Genomic DNA, 16,699 nt, shown 5'->3' with positions numbered 1-16,699 from the left:
TTATATCAGATTACCCCCGATCCGGCACGATCAGGTCTGGTGAAATGTAACTCTGATCAGCTTGTTTTTCTAGATCTGGCTAGAGCCGGGGTACCCAGATGCCTGTCCATTTAGATCCGGCTGCCCATAGACTAACATTGGGCTTCCGATCAGGTCCGCCTGAAAAACTGACAGTTGGCCATCATTGGAAAGCCCATATGAAATGGCTCTTAAAAAGGAAAATCTGATTTCAACTAGGAATGCACCGATACCGGTATGTCGGTACCGAGTACGAGTACCGATATTTTGTTTTCGGTACTCGCTGATACAGAATACCGTAAGTCCCATTCAGGAAGCCAGGCAACGTGTAATGACTCGCCACCTGGCTTCCTGATTAGCCGGGAAGTCGGGCAGCGTGTAAAGACTTGCTACCCGGCTTCCCGATTAGCAAGCAAGCCGTCCTCATGCTTCTTGTCACTATGTGACGAGAAAGCATGAAGCCAGCTTGCTGGCCAATCATGGAAGCGGCTCCCGGCTTCCTGATTGGCTGGGAAGCCGTCTCCATGCTCCCTCTTCATGAGGTGACGAGGGAGCATGTAGCCGGCTTCCTGGCCAATCAGCCGTGCGCTGCGTCATTAAACGCGTCATTACACTCTGCCGGGCTTCCAGATCGACGGGGAAGCCAGCTCCATGCTCTTTTGTCACCCCATGAAGAGGGAGCATGGAGCCGGCTTCCCAGCCAATCAGGAAGCCCGGCAGTGTGTAATGACGCGCTGCCCGTCTTCCTGATACAGGAAGTATTGGGCTAGGCATCGGAGCATTTGGGCGAGTACAAGTACTCACCCGAATACTCGGTATTGGCACCGATAACGATACTAGTATCGGTATCGGTGCATCCCTAATTTCAACCATTACTTATGCATATTGGTTGCAGGGCAAAAGTATTATTGTTTGCTTATCACTGTATGTCTAAATCCACATTAGGCCCAATCAGATGTATAAGAAATCTTTAAAGTGTATGAAAACTGAAACACTTAAACCAATTATGTTGTTGCACATGTTCCTGTAATGTCAAAATGGATTCCTTTTTTATATTTCCTGCTGTCATTTTAATTTCTCCTGGTTATTCTACAAGCACAGAGTATCAATGCGCACATCCTTTGGTAGGGTGACAACATTTACACAAGTCAGCTGCAGTGCTAGCGTACTATGCTGCACGATCCCGTGTTGGACAACAAGTAGTTGTCCCAATGTACACTGTGTACCACATTCTCCCCTAGTCACCACAGTAAAACTCTGATATTCAGTCACCTCTGGAGCATGCCCATATCTACAGGAGGTTCATACAAATAGTTTAAAGAAATATGTACAGTGTATGTAGAGTGTAATTACTACCTTCACCTAAGCCTCATTTATGTAACTAGGACGCTTTGGAGTTTGTCTTTAATAAACCATTAAGCCTGGCAGTTGAATGGCTTTCACGGAATGTGCTAAAGAACTTCCAGTTCTAGGAAATAGTTGAACAAAGGAAAGGGGAGGGGGAGTGAGGTAGTGACACCTGACCAGAGTTTCAATGAACAACAAATATTTAAGGAATTTACTATCTCTTGGCTATTTAACTCCTTTAGCAAGGACACATATAGATAAGTTAAATCCACTGCTAGTTGCAGAATGGTTTTATTACTTGAACAAATAAGTCATTTGTTTAACAGCCAAAGAAGTAAATTAATTTCTGTACGGTCATACTGAAATACAACCGAGATCAGCACAATACAAGCAGAGCATAATCAGTTCGAGGGCTGGTTCACACCAGCAGCGGCGCTCAACCACACAGCGGGTGGTGTGCGTGTCCCCAGACAGTGCTGATGCACTCGATCGAGCCGCATTGCACTGGATTTTTGTTTTGTTTTTTACTTTATTGAAATGTCATGCGACATTTCATTCAGTTCTTTGGGCTCACTGGAGTGCCATTTATTTGTACCACGTCTTATTGTGGTGCTCTTAAAAAAAGTACTGCATTACGGAACGCCGTGGTGTGAACTGAGGCCATCCGTGACAAGGCAAATTGCCTGATCTTGCATTTGGGCTGTGCTGGAAAAAATGGACAGCACAGCCCGAATGCATATGGTGTGAGCCGGCCCTGAGAGAAAAAAAACAAAACTGCAAATATATATATATAAGTGGAGCATACAGCTCTTTTAGCATACAGCTCTCGGAGCTGAGCAAATCCTGCAGTTCCCCGAACTGCACTCCACTCGCCGTAACACTCAAACATCCCCTAACATATAAATCGACCCTGTTGCAAAAATTAAGCTGGCTCTAAAGCTAGGGCAGCAAAAAAATACATATACTAGCCACTTTTGCTGTGCTGCCAAATGCTGCTCCGGTGAAGGGCAATCAGACCATACAGGTCCACTGTTTTGGGGTAAAAGTAGTACTCCCGTGCTGGGCCTTGGCCCCATTGGGTCCTCCCTATTACCGACTTCTATGCAGACACTAGTACAGTCATTCGTAGCATCTCTGTTTTACATGTGAGCACCCTACAAGACTCAGAAGCACAGAAAAGCAGACTTGAGCAATGTCATAGGTGTGGCTGATGATTTTAGCTTGACATAATCACTGATGGCCACACAACTGTCGCTAATCTACTCTTCTTTGCTTCCAAGTCCCGCACATTGCACACTAGCACCGCCTGCAACAAAGACCACAGGGGGGGCCTGTCAGATAGGCTGTATGGGGCCCCATGATTTTCAGTGCCGGCCTTTATCCCTTAGGACACAGTAGTAACAAAGGAGTGGGGGGGAGGGAGGATCCACTGAGCACTTTGGGGGACCAACAGATTAACACTCCAGAAAGTATCAGTTTTTCAACAGGCTTTAAGGGATGATTCCCTTTCAATAGAGTGCAATGCTGTAGTAGCAGTTGCACTCAGGCTAGGTTCACACCTGCACGACACCTGGGACGCGCGTCCCGGGGCAGCGCGATCATGTGCTAGTGCACACAGCGATTGCCACGCCACCCCATTGAGATTTTTTGCGACACACAATGCACAACTTTTTTTAGCGATCCGACTGCCGTGACTGGGGTGCCATTAGAAAAGAATGGCACCCACAGCGCGATCAGTTCACACCTTGGCGACTCCCGACTGCGCGTCAATCGTGCACAAAACCGCTGGGATTAAGGCTCGGTCAGGAGTCGCCTAGGTGTGAACCTAGCCTAAATCCATGCTCTTTTGTGTTAAAACATCATGATTTGATCGAAGAGTCAGAAATGTGCTGTGTATGAATAAAGTGGGATCAATAAAACAATGTTGAAAACATTTACAGTGAAATGTTTTCAGCAATTTTTCTGATCATAGATATCAAATCGTGATACACAGTTTACTTTATTAAAAAAGACTGGTAGTGAGTTTTCACAAGTGCTAGTTCTCATGACACAGATTAAAGTCCAAACCTTTATGAGAACTGTGTCCAGTACAGAGCGGCACTATTAATTCAATGCTTCTGGTCCATGATCATTCTACCTATCCCTGCTTTTTAATTAATATAATTAGTTAATAAGTCAATAAAAGTTCCATCTGAGTGACTAATTCCATTCATAAAATAGCAGAGACTGGAAGCAGAAGCATTAAGCTAACTGTCATTAGTGCAGCGTAATCCATTATTATACTGCAGATGTTTGTTAAATATTAACAAAAAAGTTCTATAAAGATCCTTTGCATGCTTGGCATCCAGGGAATGAAAGTCAATCACTGGCTCCCTTCTCCTTTTCCCAGTATCTCCTCCTGTTCCATGACATAAGAACTGGACTATACTGGTTTTGGCAGGAACAGTAAAGTCACATAGTTCAAACATGAAGAAAGTCATGAAAGAGGTGATAAAAGTTCACTGGTGTTCACAGTGCCGCATTCTTATGTAATTGTTACACTGATTCTGTTAGCGTGGGTGAACTTGTACTAAGATTTCTGCCAAATACTCTCATTCATATTTGGAAGACAAAGACAATTGCAGTTATTGGCAAAAAGCATTTGGACTTTTTAAAGTGGTATTAAAGTCAAAAGTTGTTTAATCCATTTCAAATGCTGATCACATTACTTACAATGGATACTGTTTTATGTAGAAGGGCAGGTTCACACCACATCCAGATTATCTCCAGACCAGACTGTTTCCGGACCCAAAATGCATCCCAATGTATCCCTATGCTATTTCTAGCCTCTGTTCCCACCAGCCCAGTCCGTTCCAGACCAGACCAGACCAGACCAGAAAAATACTGGTTGTCCTATTTTGTCTGGTCTGGAATGCACTGGAACGCATCAAAATGCATCAAAAACGAATGGAACGCACTGGAATGCACATGTAAGACTATTGTAAGCTAAAAAAAAATCCAATAACAGCAAAATCGCAGTAAAAACACGGCAAAAACGCAATGCATTATGTTACAGATCTGGTCCCGGAAAATGGTGTGAACCCAGCCTGAAGGCAGGTTCAGGGCCCATTCACATCACATCCAGATTACCTCCAGACCAGACCAGACTGTTTCCAGACCCAAAATGCATCCCAATGTATCCCTATGCTATTTCCGGCCTCTGTTCCCACCAGCGCAGTCCGTTCCAGACCAGAAAAATACTGTTTGTCCTATTTTGTCTCGTCTGGAATGCACTAGAACGTATCAAAGCGCATCAGAAACAAATGGAATGCATTGGAACACACCTGCAAGACCATTTTAAGCAAAAAAAATCCAATCGCAGCAAAATCGTGGCACAAACGCGGCAAAAACGCAATGCACTATGTTCCAGATCTGGTCCGGAAAATGGTGTGCACCCAACCTCACACCATTTCCTGGATCAGATCTGGTCTGGAAAACAGTATGAACCTGTCCGCAGTTCGAGTGCATTCCAGACCAGACAAAATAAGACATACAGTATCTTTCTGGTCTGGTCTGGAACGGACTGCGACGGTGTGAACAGAGGCCAGAAATAGCATAGGGATACATTAGGATGCATTTTGGGTCCGGCAACAATCTGGTCTGGCCTGTAGATGATCTGGATGTGGTGTGAATGGGCCCTAGGGCTATGTTCACACCATGCCCGGACCAGATCTGCAAATGCAGTGCAGTGCGTTTTTGCCGCATTCCGGTGCGTTTTGTAGCTTTAAATGGGCTTTCAGGGCCAATCTAGTGCGTGACAGAGCATTTGCATGCATGGTTGCTGCATTTACATGCGTTACAGTGTGGTCTGGACCAGTGAAAATGAGACAAGCATTTTTTTTTTTTGTCTGGACCAGAACGCACTGCTCTTATGTGAACAGAGTGCAGAAATACCATAGGGATACATTGGAATGCTATTTTGGTCCGGGAACAAACTGTTCTGGTCTGGACATGGTGTGAACAAGCCCTTAGGCTCCATTCACACTAAGCGACACTCACCTCGAGCAAATTTCAGCGCGGCGGGATGGCGCGACAGTTCGGGCGACGTTCCAGCGACAATCGCGCGACCTTCACTGTCGGGCTGCATTAAATAAAGGAAATTCATGCCACATCGCGGAAAAAGGGTCCTGCAGGCGCAAATTGCGACCGCGACGAGCGATAAGCGACATGGAGCTGTACATTAAGACAGCTCCATTGAAAACCATTGGCCAGCGACTTCTCACAATATCGTGCGGCAAAAAATGCGCGTTATCGCGGGATTTTCCGCTCAGTGTGAATGGGGCCTGAGGGTGACTGCTTTCCCTTGCAGGGTACTTTGGAGTCATTTTCCTGTGTGCTAGTAAGCTGTGTGTCTCTACAAACACACAGGCACAGGAAGACAAGCCAGTCCCCAGGTCCCTGGTTTCTCCTTCTCCCTTCTCCAAGCTAGTAGATGGGCAGCTGCTGGAGACTGCGCTGTGATGTTGTACAGGACAGGAAGTTCAGGGAACTGGAGCTAACAGAGTTGGAGCCAACTGAAACATGATGACTAGACATACTTTACTGGGCAATCTGTAATTGTTTGATCTGGATTCTTTACAATTGTCAAAAAAATTCAGAGTGGATTCTTGCACTATGGTAACCTGGAGGATTTATCAATCACTGACAATGCCCCCAGGAATCATAATCCCTTGTGTGATTGGCTCCCTGCTTTTCTCAGAAGTACCCACTGAACCTAGCGTAACCTAATGCAAGGGATCCGGTGTGAACTAGTTCCATTCACACCCATTCATTTTTCGATAGCATGCGTTGAAAAACGGATTGCTATAAATCGAATATCTTGCTGCACTCCTTACCGCAAAACCCAATGCTGGGTGGGTGCTTGTAGTGACCACGGAAGGCACCGTGCGTATCACAGAAAGAAAAATAATGTCACCAGCACACCATTTTTTGAAAATCAATGATCCATTTTAATGGCATATTGCCATCCAAAACTTTTTGGATGGCAATATGCCATTAAAATGGATCATTGATTTTCAAAAAATGGTGTGCTGGTGACATTATTGTTCTTTCTGAAAAACGGATTGCAACGCAACAGATCGGAAGAAAATCAGAAGGTACAATTGCAAGTCAACGTACCCTCCGTTGACTTGCGATATCCTTCTGGTTTTGGTGTAAATGCACCCTAAATGTATATGGTTACCCTAGAAGGAATTGCTTTTTTTCCCTTAAAGTGACATTAAAGTCAAAAATGTTTTTCCCTCCCCCCAATGTTAATGTCAGCACTTACCTTAAATGATGTTTCTTAATCCGATCTTCTTCTTCTTCTTTCCTGTCCTTTTCATCTGTCCCTCCAGCGCTGCGGCGGGTCTCCAATCCAGCGCTGACTCCTCTGAGCTTGCTGGCCCTTCCTGTCCCACGGTGTCTGCATGCGGGTGCACCCAGCCATAGACTTACCTTGTGTCTCTCCTCGTGTCCTGGCCGAAAATGTGATCTGTGCATGCGCCCGCCCCAAGATGCTTTGCGGCCGCCCGAGATTTTTCACTTTTCAGAAGGGAGCTTGCGGGGAAGACACGGGTATTAACCCTTTTCAAAACGTTTTTGTTTTTTTTTACACTTTTTGCATATATCTACTGCTTGCTAGGAGTAGATGCATGCAAAAACACCCGAGGCTTTAATTATCCGTTAACTAGAGTTAAACTCCCAAAAAAGTTGCCAGGATGACTCCCAAGTATCAGTGTTAGTTAAAATTAGACTTTGCATAGATTTAAACTGCAGCTACAAATACATTACTGTGAAAGCAACACATATTAAACAGCTGTGTAAGCCATGTGTACTCTTGGAAAAACCATAAGGATGGTGACATCAGAGCTCAGATGTGTACTATGTCCATCATGAACGATCCAGCTGCCTCTGATTTCAGCACCCCGAACAGGAGCTGCAGTAAAAAGGGCACCCATGGCACAGTCACATGAATCCCCACAGCATGCATCCTCAGGTCTCACCTTAGTCCTATGAAGCACGAAATCTAGAATATTAGATAAAATAATCGCCCCAGGAATCTGGTGATCCTTGCTGCTGCCAAAGCCAGTCATGGTGAAGGTGTAGGAATCCAAAGCAATGCGACCTTAGAGAAGGGGACGGGCAGATGTGACCTCGGCTCCTTGTTTGCTATGCAATGGATGTTCGTGTAGAATACAAGGTCCTCCGGATTCCTGAGCAGGGTGACTGATGACAGATGAAATCTCGTCCCCTCTATTGCAGTGCGGTCAGAGGACCGGTGCCGCGTTTATGTGGAGAGAAGCCCCGGACTGATCGCACAGCGCAGCCCTGAGCCGCAGTCACCGGCCTCTCCTCCTCCTGATCACTGTAGGCACTCATTACCTCCGGCTGGAATTTGACAGCCAGTTACGTCAGAAGGGGTGTGGAGGGAGGGTGACACATGGGGAGGGCACACATGGGAACTGGAGTCACCTACAGGCAAAGTGCACAGGTACAAGAGAGTACAACGTGTGCCGTGATTCTGCACACACAGCACATTTTATACTGAGAGAATACATTACATCAGCAGCGCTCATTCTGGTTCTCTTCATAGTAGTATTATAGGGAAGATGAACAAGCTGTTCTAAGAATCTAGAGGGAATTTATCATAGCCAGAATCTGGAGCAGTTACCCATAGCAACCAAATCAGCTTCTATCATTCATTTTTAACCACTTGAAGTCCGCGGTGTTAAACCCCCTTCCTGTCCAGGCCATTTTTTAGTATTCAGCGCTGCGGTACTTTGACTGGCATTTGTTCCGTCATGCAACGCTGTACTGAAATTAATTTTATACAATTTTTTAGGGATGGATAGAGCTTTCTTTTGCTGGTATTTAATCACCATTGCGGGTTTTATTTTTTACTATAGTAAGGAAAATAGACACCAAACATGAAAAGCCTTTAACTTTCATGCGCCCGCAAAACCTAAAAAAATTACATTACCCAAAATTGGCCATAGGCGACGCTTAAAAAGCTTTTACTGCTCATCAGTTTAGTGTTATCAGTGATTATGGCCCTAAAATGATTGCTCTCACTCCGACGTTCGCGGCGAAATGTAACATGTGTAGCGCAATTACGTTTATATGTGCGTAAACGTGGGGGACTTAAACATTTTTGGGGTTTTTTAAAAACTTTTTATATGTGACTTTAATTTTTTTTAAACTTTTTTTTTATACTTAATGTCATTGCTATCACATAGGGGGGTAACGATCCCCCCATATAATAGCAAAGGCACACTGACAGGTCCTCTTTATGGAGACATTAGGGGTCTCTAAGATCCCTAATGTCACATGGGGACCCCAAAGAAGCTGATGAAGCATAGATCTGCTTCATCAGCTTCTTCTCTCTGGCTATAGCAGCCAGAGGAATGACAGGTGAATGCGGAAGTGATGTATGACATATCACGTCCGCATTCACACTACGGAGGGAGTTCAGCAAGAAGGAAGATGCTGATCTCCCTCCCATCTTATATAACGGGCGGACGGCAAGCGGTTAAAGTTTAACTGAACAAACTGAAGACAGAAGCTCATTGGCTGTCACAGACAACTGCTCCAGATTCGATAAATTCCCCTCCAGTATCGTGAATATTGAGTTACTGCTTTTTTCTTTATCGCACAGTGAAGTGGCGGTGGTTAATAGACATGTGCGATTCGTTTCATTCAGAATCAAAATTCAAACAAATTTTCCGAAATTTGAACATTCGGACACATCTGAATTTCCAAATCCCAATGCATCCGAATGTTTCAGAATCCGAATTTCCGCTTCTGTTGCAGAAAAACGCAGGTCACCGCACAAAATGTGAACGTAGCCTTTTAGCAACTGATTAATGCCAGTCAACACCGAGGCCATATAGAAAACAATGTTTCTTTATGTGCCCCATTCACACCACATTGCTGCAGTGGGGGAAAATGTAGCATATCTGTACTGTCCCCATATATAGGTCTCTCAGTACGCACGCAATATCTCACCGCCTGGGCTCCTGATACAGGCATCACCCAATTCCATTACTCAGGACGAAGCTTAGTGACAAAATTGGGTGGATTCTCCATTGGGAGTCCAGACTGCGAGACAATAAGCGCCAAGCAAAACAAATGGCAAACACACTCATCAATTTTGTCACCATTCGAAAAATGTTTTCTAGCCTGACCGTTCGGGGAAATTGGGCCAGTTGTACAGTAATTCTGATCGTTCACTTCCCATCAACTGGACGATTATTGTACGAAAACCCGATCTCATTCATTTTTTGAACCATAATCGCAAGGTGTATGGGCACCTTAAGAAAACATCATGGAATAAGACTGTTTATTACATCATGGAGAGACTGTATGACTGTGTTTATTTTTCTCATGTGACTACTCCATGGAACATAAAGAATTAAGAATTAAGAAATTAAGAATTTGGATGTTTTATGAACTATAGTATTTTATGTATAAGATCTTAATTAGTAGCGCTAGATTTGTGTATTTGGTCTATAGGCCATCGGTCCAGTATGTGAATATGGCAGTAGAGGTGTAAAGGATTCATTTGCATGGCTCTACCCCCAATCCTGAAATGAGGAATAATCCTTTCATTTATATGTGAATATGTTCTGTTATAGGTAGGCTTTACCTTGCTACGTACTATTTGGTTTGAGAACTTTAAAATTCCTTAAGGCTCCATTCACACTGGGGCGGCTGTCCGCGTGTGTTCAGCTGTACGAATACACGTGGAGCCGCTCTAAACTGAAAAAACAAAGCACTTTAATGTGCATTGTTCAGACTATTGCGGAGACCGCACAGTACAAAACTGCGCGGCCCCCAAAATAGTGCAAATGCGATAATATGATGGATTCCGCACATTCGCGGCTATATAATGGCCACAAACGAGCAAAATCTGTGCAGTTGTTTCACATATAGCGTTTGTGTTTCGTGTGGTATTCCACAAGGAAAACCACGTGGGAAATGCAAACGCTATATGTGAATGGAGCCTTAGTCCCTTCTCACCATAATTTGTGTGGTTATACTGACATATATATTATTACATTGTAAACCCTAATTAGATAATATGTAGTTTTTACTAAAGCTCTGGGTTTTATAAACAATTGGCATGTTTTTTCACCTTTTTTGTGGGGGTAGCCCCCACTGCAAGTGTTAATTACATTTCTGCTTGTAGTTCTTCTTTAAAATAAATTTAAACTAAACTAGTTGATATTTGGTTTGCTAAAGGACCCAATTTACATAATTTATTTCATATAGAACTGTTTTAATTTTTTTTTTGCATATTCTTTTTGCATCTTGGTGCTGACAGCCTCCTCCAGTCCCTTTCTTTCACTTCTTGTCTACATGCACTCGCTCCACCATTGGCTGCACATCATTACTCTTGTCCCACTTCCTGATAGTGACAATGGTAGACCATGCATGCCCGATGTGTGTCTAAAGGGTTGCCTGTAGTTTCCAAAGGGCATATGTGACAGAGTGACAACGCAGGAACACAAATGGTAGACAGGGACAAAATGCCCCCCGGTAGGAAGTGCCCAAATAGCAGGGCCACCAGGTATTATTTTAATGAATTTTGCAAATTTAAAGAACTTCAGGCAAAACCTTTATTAGAATCCCACCATGACTCAAAAAGTCTTCAAAAAATGTAGTAAAACGTATGAATTTATTAGATAATTAAATTTAAAACACGCATATAAAAAAAGAGACAGACATATATTATACATATAAGACAAAAGCTCGGCTAAATATGAAAAAAAAATTTTTTAGAAAAAATTTTTTTATTTGAAAAAATTCTTTTTTTAGTGTATATAAAATATGTGGTATATGGCCCAACTTCTGAATACCTCTATGCGATATTTAAGCCTTGTATATATTTTATACTCTATTTTGTTATCTTGGATAGAGGTTTTCTCGGAAAATCAAGAGAGATTAAATCCTCCAGCACAGGTACGGGTTAACATACACGTGTATGAAAGGGGAGAAAAAATTCCAAAAGAAAGTTCAAAAAACGTTCATGTTATATTGAAAAGATCTTAAATGCCACTCACGGTAGTGTTTAGCTTTTCCTCAGAGAAAAGTGTACGTCCACAAAGGAGTTTTTCACTTGCACAATGATCCGGGCTATTGACAAACTAGGTTCAGGAGAAAGTTATCCTTATCTCGCTTTTATTCAATGTAGACGGCATATGCCAAAAATCTTCGCTGAAACGATATCTTTATCTCGGCTTTTCAAATGTTCACCGTGGATGCGGTTAGCCTTAACTGAGCCTTTGTCTTTGGTTGTATAGTGTCCACGTCCTAGACAGGATAGAAGCCCAATGTTGGGGTGGACAGCCTGATGGTGTGTGCTTGATCGCCTTAATTGTGGATTCCTGATTCCAACAGCTGTGCAATAGGAGGAAGTGGAGGTATTTCAGACAGAGGCGGCCATAGCCGAGATATGTCTTGCAAGGGCACCAACCGGGGCTTCGTCAGAAGGGCGTAAGAGATTACGAAGCCCCGGTGGGGGGTGAAACATGTTATAGGCGTTAGGCTTGGTGCCCTTGCAAGACATATCTCGGCTATGGCCGCCTCTGTCTGAAATACCTCCATGGATATATCATATGATACATCAAGGAACTGCCAGGAGAGAAGCAATCTTCATAAAATTACTCCTATTGCACAGCTGTTGGAATCAGGAATCCACAATTAAGGCAATCAAGCACACACCATCAGGCTGTCCACCCCAACATTGGGCTTCTATCCTGTCTAGGACGTGGACACTATACAACCAAAGACAAAGGCTCAGTTAAGGCTAACCGCATCCACGGTGAACATTTGAAAAGCCGAGATAAAGATATCGTTTCAGCGAAGATTTTTGGCATATGCCGTCTACATTGAATAAAAGCGAGATAAGGATAACTTTCTCCTGAACCTAGTTTGTCAATAGCCCGGATCATTGTGCAAGTGAAAAACTCCTTTGTGGACGTATACTTTTCTCTGAGGAAAAGCTAAACACTACCGTGAGTGGCATTTAAGATCTTTTCAATATAACATGAACGTTTTTTGAACTTTCTTTTGGAATTTTTTCTCCCCTTTCATACACGTGTATGTTAACCCGTACCTGTGCTGGAGGATTTAATCTCTCTTGATTTTCCGAGAAAACCTCTATCCAAGATAACAAAATAGAGTATAAAATATATACAAGGCTTAAATATCGCATAGAGGTATTCAGAAGTTGGGCCATGTACCACATATTTTATATACACTAAAAAAATAATTTTTTCAAAGAAACATTTTTTTTCTTAATTAATATATGTCTGTCTGTTTTTTGATATGCGTGCATTTTTAAATTTAATTATCTAATAAATTCATACGTTTTACTAAATTTTTTGAAGACTTTTTGAGCCATGGTGGGATCCACTCAAAGGGGGTAAAACTTTGTTTCTGTTATAACTAAAACAGGGGAGCTACCATACATTTATATACTTAGTATTGTTACGAATTATATACTTTGTTAACCTCCCTTCCCCGTTTATATATCCAAAACCTTTATTAACCCTTGCAGTGGGGCTACCCCTGCAATGCAAGGGTTAACTGCTGGAGACTTGGGGCCATCCTTACAGCCCTTTCACATGGGCTTTCCTATCAGGTCCTCCTGTCAGTTTTTTTAGGTGGACCTTATTGAAAGCCCGGACAGGCGTCAGTTTACATCAGGTTACCCCTGGCTCTGTCCAGGTCCGGAAAAATAAATGGATGAGAGTTCAGTTTCACTGGACCTGATTGTGCCGGATTGGGGGGAATCTGATGTAAACGGACACAAGTCCATTTACATCCAATTCCCAATAGATCAATATGGGTCCAGTAATTTCAGTTTTTCCTCCTATCCAAGATGTAGGAAAAACCCGGACGGACTTGGATACCATAATGGTGACATCTATTCCGATCAGCAAGGGATCTGTGCACAGATCTCCTCCAGATCAGATCGTGTTTAAGGGGCTGACATGCTTTAGAGAGCGGTGCCACATTATGACTTGGTGCCTCTTTCTGTAGCATCCTTCTGTGAGTCCAGAGTGTAATTAAACAACAAATTAAAATGATTATTTGTGCCTAAAAGAATTGTTCTCCTCATTTACAAATGCCCTCATCCTATTCTCCACTAACTAACATTAAAAACTCTGTGCTACCGTGTTTCCCCAAAAATAAGACAGTGTCTTATATTTTTTTTTCCACGAAAAAAGACACTAGGTCTTATTTACGGGGATGTCTTATGTGTACCTGGCTGCAGCTGTCCGCTCTCCGATCTCCGCTCGTGCGTGCAGGTGGGCGTGCGTGTGGGCGGGAGGGAGCTGCGGCCACTCTCAGCTCTAATGCCGTCCAGGGAGCCAGACAGGTGGGCGTGCAGGGGGGCGTGCCTGGGGGGGGGGCGGGAGGGAGGGAGCTGCGGCCGCTCTCAGCTCTAATGCCGTCCAGGGAGCCAGACAGGTGGGCGTGCGGGGAGGCGTACCTGGCGGGGGGGAGGGAGGGAGCTGCGGCCGCTCTCCGCTCTAATGCCGTCCAGGGAGCCAGACAGGTGGGCGTGCGGGCGGGTGGGAGGGAGCTGCGGCCGTGACATGTAAAATGTAATTAAACGGTGGAGCTACCCTGAAAATAAGACCTAGCGCTATCAGGGATTTCTGTAATATAAGACCTACCACCATACTAGGTCTTACTTTAGGGGTAGGTCTTACTTTCGGGGTAGGTCTTACTTTCGGGGAAACACGGTAGCATTCCAAGATGTGGAGACCTTTATTTATATGGTTAGACCACCCTATCCTGTATGATGCTATGGATGCCTATTACAAGAACAGAATCAAGAGTCAGAGGTTCTGGAAGGAAACTTGAAAAAAGTTTTACTGGATTGGAAAACATTCTCTGCTACACAAAGGGCCACCTTCTGAATACCTTCTGTATTTGAAGACTAGCAGTGAACTGGGGCTTGGTGCGAACCCAGAGTTCACACCAAGCCCCAGCTCACCACTACTGCAGACACGTGAGCTCTGTGTGAACTTTTATAAATTGTTACTAGAAGTCAGCTTTGCACTTTGCAAGGCGGCCTAGATCTGTGTACGAGTTGTGACAATTTGATTCCCAGAATGGACTAAAAACGAAATGTTTGCTTACCTATACACTAGCTGCTGTTGTCACCTTCAAAGTAGTCCCCTTGTGAAGCGACGCACTTTTCTAGACAACTGTTTCTATTGCCGGAAACATTCCTGGAATTTGTTTTCCGGAGCAGTATCTTTGTCGCGGCGCGATGAATGTCCGGAATGTCATCAAATCTGTGTCCTTTTAAGGCTTTTTAAAATTTTGGTAAAAGCCAGAAGTTGCAGGGTACTAAGTCAGGGCAATAAGGTGATTGGTCAAGTCTCAGAATGGATTTCTGGGCGCTTGTGAAAAGCTTTAAAAACATGAGTGTACACATGAAAAACACTTAAAAAATGCCAGAAATATATTCCGCTCAGCGGAAATGTACAAATGTAGCCATCCTCTTTCTCTTCTGTGACTACAATTGTGCTCAATTCCAGCGTGAAGCAGAAAGGAAATGTACAAATGTAGCCATCCTTTTCTGTGACTACAATTGTGCTCAATGTATACTCAGCAATTACTAAAGGAACACATTGTTAACAGCTGTAATATATTGCAGAGATGATGGAAGAATGGAAACAGTGGCAGAACCTTCTTTGGCAATTTACTGCCACCTTGTGGCTTCTCGGAGTTAGAAAACCTTTTCCTGTGCATTCACATTTATCTTCAAGCTGACTTTCACCACTGTGGTGGTCCCCATCTTGTAAGCCGTTTGAGGACTGGTAGAACCCTCACTGCCTTTCTTATTGGGAAAACTAAACAGAAACTGTGCACAAAATGAAACCACCACCATTGTAAAATCATTTAAAGCCATGTGACACCAATAGGACAGCACTTCTCTATAAAAAGTCAAAGAACAAATGAAAGTACTCAAACTGTTAGGACAATTTCCATCTAAACAGGAAAGGAAATTCTGTGGATATAAATATATTGAAATGCTCAACTGACGACAGCAAGTGTCAAACCTATGGAGAGGATTTATGACACCTTATATATATAAATTATCAGGAGAATCTTGATACATGTATGACTACCTTAAGGTACATGATTATAGCATCTGTGCCTGTGTCAATTCAGTCGACCAGTTCGTCTGACTTCTCCCAAGCCTATTCAAAACCATGCCCAACAACCAACCACCCCAACCCAATCAGTAGCAGCAGGTGCGGTGGGGGCATTCCCTGCCCCTTTGTGATGTGTAGCTGCTGGGCCGGGAATGTCACTGCCACAGCTGATTGGGCTGGTAGGAGGGGGTGGCAGTCACAGTTTTGAGCACGGCTTGGGCAAACTCAAGGAAACTGGGTTCGCACCAAGCCCAAACTCATTACTATTGGGGAATTATCCACCACCTTCAGTGTGCATCATCTTACTGTGTAGTAACCAGATTTCATTAACTGCTGCAAACTGAATGTGCTGGGTAGCTATGGGTTTCTGAAATGAGTACAATTGTGTTATTCTTTTTTCAAAGGGTACTTATACACATAAGATGACAGTGGTACCATTTGGCCATTCTCAATTGGATCAGGTGACAATCTTTTGTCTGTGGCTGGTCTATGCTATTTTGTTGTCAATTGTTGGTGGTAACTAGCAATTGGTAGGTTAGAAAATCTATTCCAATTGCTATTGTTAACTTGTTGAGGAGCTGGAGCTGACATCTTCTTCTGTACAATTTACTGATCATCCCCTGCCCCCTACTATGTTAGTTTGGCATAGCTGAGATGATAAATTTGTGGAGCACTCTAGGGTGCTTTCAATCCCTGACATACTATACTGTATGTTCACTATACAACTGCCCTCAACAATCTATGGCTGTTTTTATTTATTGAATGGTTACTGACATTGTTGCATTTTTCTTCCTGAATGCTAATGATTAATTACTATACGGCCAACGCTTTGAGGACACCTGTTTAGCACACCAATATGACATTTTTGATCTTCCTATTCCAAAATCATGGACTTTAATCTCGTGTCACCCAACCTCCCTCCCAGGGGCGTAACTAGAAATCACAGAGCCCCATAGCAACATTTTATATGGGGCCCTGTGATTTCTAGTTATACCCCTTGCAGAGCCCACTTGAGATCCCACACAGCCCACCTGAGGGTGACCCTGCAAGAGCCCCCCATAAACTGTCTATGGTAGGCTCTGCAGGGTCACCCTCAGGTGGGCTGGTCGCACTACTTACCTGTCCGCCTCCTC

The 16,699-nt window shown here is 43.6% G+C and overlaps 1 protein-coding gene across 2 annotated transcripts in view; it reads right to left on the bottom strand.

Moving 5' to 3' along the window:
* USP2 (ubiquitin specific peptidase 2) overlaps nt 1-16,699 on the bottom strand; it is a 64,407-nt gene that overhangs the window by 31,869 nt on the left and 15,839 nt on the right. Inside the window, exon 1 of one of the 2 annotated variants that reach the window (XM_018569111.1) lies at nt 7,389-7,528. The exons of the other annotated variant lie outside the window; for it this stretch is intronic. Coding sequence (XP_018424613.1) covers nt 7,389-7,478 — 90 coding nt within the window. The 5' untranslated portion in view covers nt 7,479-7,528. Of the gene's footprint in view, nt 1-7,388; nt 7,529-16,699 lie in introns of those variants that run through there. 2 annotated transcript variants of the gene reach the window in all.

The sequence above is a fragment of the Nanorana parkeri genome, unplaced genomic scaffold (genome assembly GCF_000935625.1).
Source record: "Nanorana parkeri isolate BGI_ZX_2015 unplaced genomic scaffold, ASM93562v1 scaffold1289, whole genome shotgun sequence".
Taxonomy (NCBI): Eukaryota; Metazoa; Chordata; class Amphibia; order Anura; family Dicroglossidae; genus Nanorana; species Nanorana parkeri.
Note: the sequence above shows the minus strand (reverse complement) of the source record. Positions and strands in the feature narration are given on the sequence as shown.